This window comes from Frankliniella occidentalis, unplaced genomic scaffold (assembly GCF_000697945.3).
Source record: "Frankliniella occidentalis isolate FOCC.00 unplaced genomic scaffold, Focc_3.1 Scaffold145, whole genome shotgun sequence".
In the NCBI taxonomy this organism is placed as follows: domain Eukaryota; kingdom Metazoa; phylum Arthropoda; class Insecta; order Thysanoptera; family Thripidae; genus Frankliniella; species Frankliniella occidentalis.
Genome location: NW_026267272.1, coordinates 741,055 through 744,489, shown reverse-complemented (window position 1 = coordinate 744,489; position 3,435 = coordinate 741,055). Strand labels below are relative to the sequence as shown.

General features: G+C 47.3%; 2 protein-coding genes across 3 annotated transcripts in view; one reads left to right on the top strand and one right to left on the bottom strand.

The window, feature by feature from the left end:
- Positions 1 to 3,435, bottom strand: part of LOC113214515 (acetylcholine receptor subunit alpha-like 1) — a gene marked incomplete at its 3' end in the record, with an annotated part of 208,277 nt that overhangs the window by 44,189 nt on the left and 160,653 nt on the right.
- LOC113214514 (sodium channel protein Nach-like) overlaps positions 1 to 3,435 on the top strand; it is a 22,567-nt gene that overhangs the window by 11,746 nt on the left and 7,386 nt on the right. For both annotated transcript variants that reach the window (XM_052270990.1, XM_026433889.2), the window contains 4 exons: positions 420 to 558; positions 814 to 1,105; positions 1,572 to 1,625; positions 1,882 to 2,050. In XM_052270990.1, the coding sequence (XP_052126950.1) occupies positions 420 to 558; positions 814 to 1,105; positions 1,572 to 1,625; positions 1,882 to 2,050 (654 nt within the window). The remainder of the gene's footprint in view (positions 1 to 419; positions 559 to 813; positions 1,106 to 1,571; positions 1,626 to 1,881; positions 2,051 to 3,435) is intronic.

The following is a 3,435-nucleotide window of genomic DNA, read 5'->3' as shown; positions in this document are numbered from 1 at the left end:
TATATTCTAAACTAACAAGATATGTTTTTACAGTCTATAACGAAATTTAGTTAACCTTTAAGCTGTCCTGGATTCTGCTGCACTGTAGAATGCTTGCGAATGATTGTGGCTGTTTGTAATTGTGAACCAATGACGAAGCATTTCCTTAAGAATGCGAAGAAAACCCTTCGCAATTGTGAAGAAATTCTTTTGTAGCCTTGCAAAGCAGCAAAATCCTCCACAAGGCATTATCATTTTAATGCAACTTCAAAGCTGAATTTTTATTTTGTTTGCATTTTTGTAGGAGTCAGCTACGAGATTTTACTATATTGTGAAATCAATATAATAAGCTAATGAAGTTGCTGTTTTAAGCTGCATCTTTTTCAAGAGGGGCAAATACGCGATGACTGCCCCGAGTGATAAAAAGTCATTTCCTGCAGCTACGACGAGACCGGGGAGGTGGTCGCCGAAGACGCTCAGCGGTCGCTCGCAGATGGCCCCATGATGGGTCTTTCTGTACTCGTCAACTCCAACATATCCGATTACTTCTATCCGCTACTGCCAACCACGGGCGTTAAGGTGCGAAATTTGGTGCAAATGAGCTTTCCCTAGAAAGAATAAACATGACGACGCGTCCTGACCACAATTTGCTATCTGCTGAGTTAAAAGTTGACATTGTGAGACCTGTTGTAGATCGGGCTTTTAAAAAAGGCGATTCTCCATAGTTACGACACAATTGTTAGAACGTGTCGATAAAAGAAAATTGTCGTTCTTAATTCATATTTTCCGGGTAAAAAATCAAGGAAGCTTTCAACGGGTGCTCTTTCCCTGCAGTTGCTGGTGTTCAACCCCAACGACTACCCCGACACGGCGAGCGGCGGGCTCATAGAGAAGCTCGTCATGGCGCAGGAGGAGGTGTTCTTCACGCTCAGCTCCGTTACCACCAAGCCGACGGCGGAGGTCGTGGGCCTGAGCAAGGAGCGCCGCGGTTGCCTATTCAACAACGAGAAGATTCTCTTCTCCAACTTCTATTCGTACTCGGACTGTCTCATGGACTGCCGCGTGCAGTCCATGCGCAACCTGTGCGGCTGCCTGCCCTTCTACTCGCCCGTCAAGGGCAAGGAAGGTAAGGAGAGGCTGGAGAGGAAGCCACCCCCACCTTAAGAATTCGGCCGCCTCGAGAGGAGGGACAAAAAAGAGGGGTGCGGAGAGAGAGAGGCCGAGAGTGGGGTTGGGGTTGGAAGGTGGGAGAGAGGGTAGGGGGGGTTAGGGACCTTAAACTCGTGGAGGCGACGCGAGGCGACGCTTGGATTTCGGGCCTTTGTGTTTGCCTTCTTTGACATCGCACACTGCGCGGCGTGAGGGTGAATAATGAAAGAAGGATCTCGAGGCGAGAGAAGAGCGCACGCGAGAGCGAGAGATAGAGAGAGGGAGAGAGAGAGAGAGAGAGAGAGAGAGAGAGAGAGAGGTAAAAAAAATCACGGTGCTGGTCGATCAGTTTTTTTAAACAGTCTTCATTCCCTCGCTCCCCTCTTTAAATTTCCTCTCCTTTTTCGTGGCGTCAATAAGATTATTCCCTTGTGTGTTCGCAGAAGACACGAGGGTCTGTGAGATTGGCGACTTGCGGTGCCTCAACAAACATACCGGTATGTGACCAGCGCGCAGCCAGTATCGAGCGTCATCCCACTTGAACTCACCTGCAAACAGAAAGACAGAGGAACACGTTAAATATGAACGGATACACAGCGATAAAAATCAAAAAGGAAATTGAGTTGTGGGTTAATTAAATTATACTAAATACACAATGTGATGGTTGTAAAAACTGCTGCCGGCCGACAGTAGGGTCATTGTTTTTTGTTGTTGTTTTTTTGACTAATGTAACCTCAAGTTCATTTTTTTCAGAGATGTGGCAGACTCTACGGCCGCGGCAGGACCTCCCAGGCTTGGAGCTAGAGATGACCCAGTCACTAGAGTGCAACGAATGCTTCCCGGCCTGCGGCGACACGGTGTACCACGTGGAGACCACCAGCATGCCCCTGCAGCAGGTGCTCATGGACCACTCCAACTTCCTGTGAGTACAACAGAGACCACGAGAGAAAATAAAAAGTGTGTGTGTGTGTGTGGGGAAGGGGCCCACTGTAAAAAATATGTGTCGGAAAAATCCCATAAATGTGTCTGAAGCAAATTACATATACAGTGTGTAGGATTTTTCCTATACGACTGTGTGGGGAAAATCCCATACGCGTGCAGCAGATCTACGAGACAAGTGTAGGATTTTTCCTATACGAGTGTGTGGGAAAAATCCCATACGAGTGCAGCAGATTTCCTTGACAGGTGTGGGATTTTTCCCGTACGAATTTTTAAAGGGAAAAATGATATTTTGGGGGCTGTGGACTCGGATTCTACTCTTACTGCACCCTCACTCCTCGTAATTTACATTTAAGTTCACAATTCTATTTACTAAATACTTTACCGGACGCGGAGTTGAACCTCGGACTTCTGGGTTGCGATGCTGCCACGCTGACCACTAGACCACGGGGACTTGTTGGGAGAGAGGCCGTAGCGTCCCCGGGTCATCCCAGAGCCGCGCGGCCGGCCCCACCTGGCCATTATTAGAGGCCAGGTGCGGGCGGCGGCCATCTGCCCTTTGCGTAAGGGATTTCTAAATGCATGTTTTGATTTCGGGAATGATATTAAACTCTGTGCCCTTATATTTTGATATATTTCATTTCTCTTGAGAAGCACTCTCGACACAATATGATTCCTTTGAGGCCACAGCAGGACAACGAGACTGCTGAATAATTGTACCCAAGCAGCAGGACTGATTTGTCCAAAAATCATGATCTGTAATTTTCCTGTTGCGTTGTCGGAAGTTTTCAAGATAAAAATAGCAAAATTCCCACACTTGTATGTGAGAAGTTCTTCCTAAACACTCGCAGGCATTTTGCCACAAAAGTGTGGGATTTTTCACATACATATCGGTTTTTCCCTATACAGTATTTCGTATATAGTAAAAATCCTACACATGTGTAGAAAATTTCGCGTCCCACACGCGTATGGGATTTTTCCTACACACTTGTATGGCAAAAATCCGAACATTTTTTACAGTGGGGGCGGTGTCCGAATACTACGCTGAGAGAGAGAGAGAAAGATAGAGATAGGAGGGGGATTTTGTTTGTGTTCGGGCCTGGTGTCCCCCAGGGGTACTCCTTCAGAGGCCCCGACCCAACAAATCGATACTTCCGCGTCCCTTTACTTTGAGGTTTCAGCACCACGCAGTTTCCTGCGCTATCCCGGTTACAGTACTTTACATTCCAACGGGTTGCCGCGAAAATTCTTGGTAGGTGTACAGTATGAAGAGCTATTGTTTTATCATCTAAAGGGAGCCGGCTGCAACCTGAGGCACAGATACGATGGGAAATCATACACCGTGCCGAGCAGGTAGGGGGGGAGATG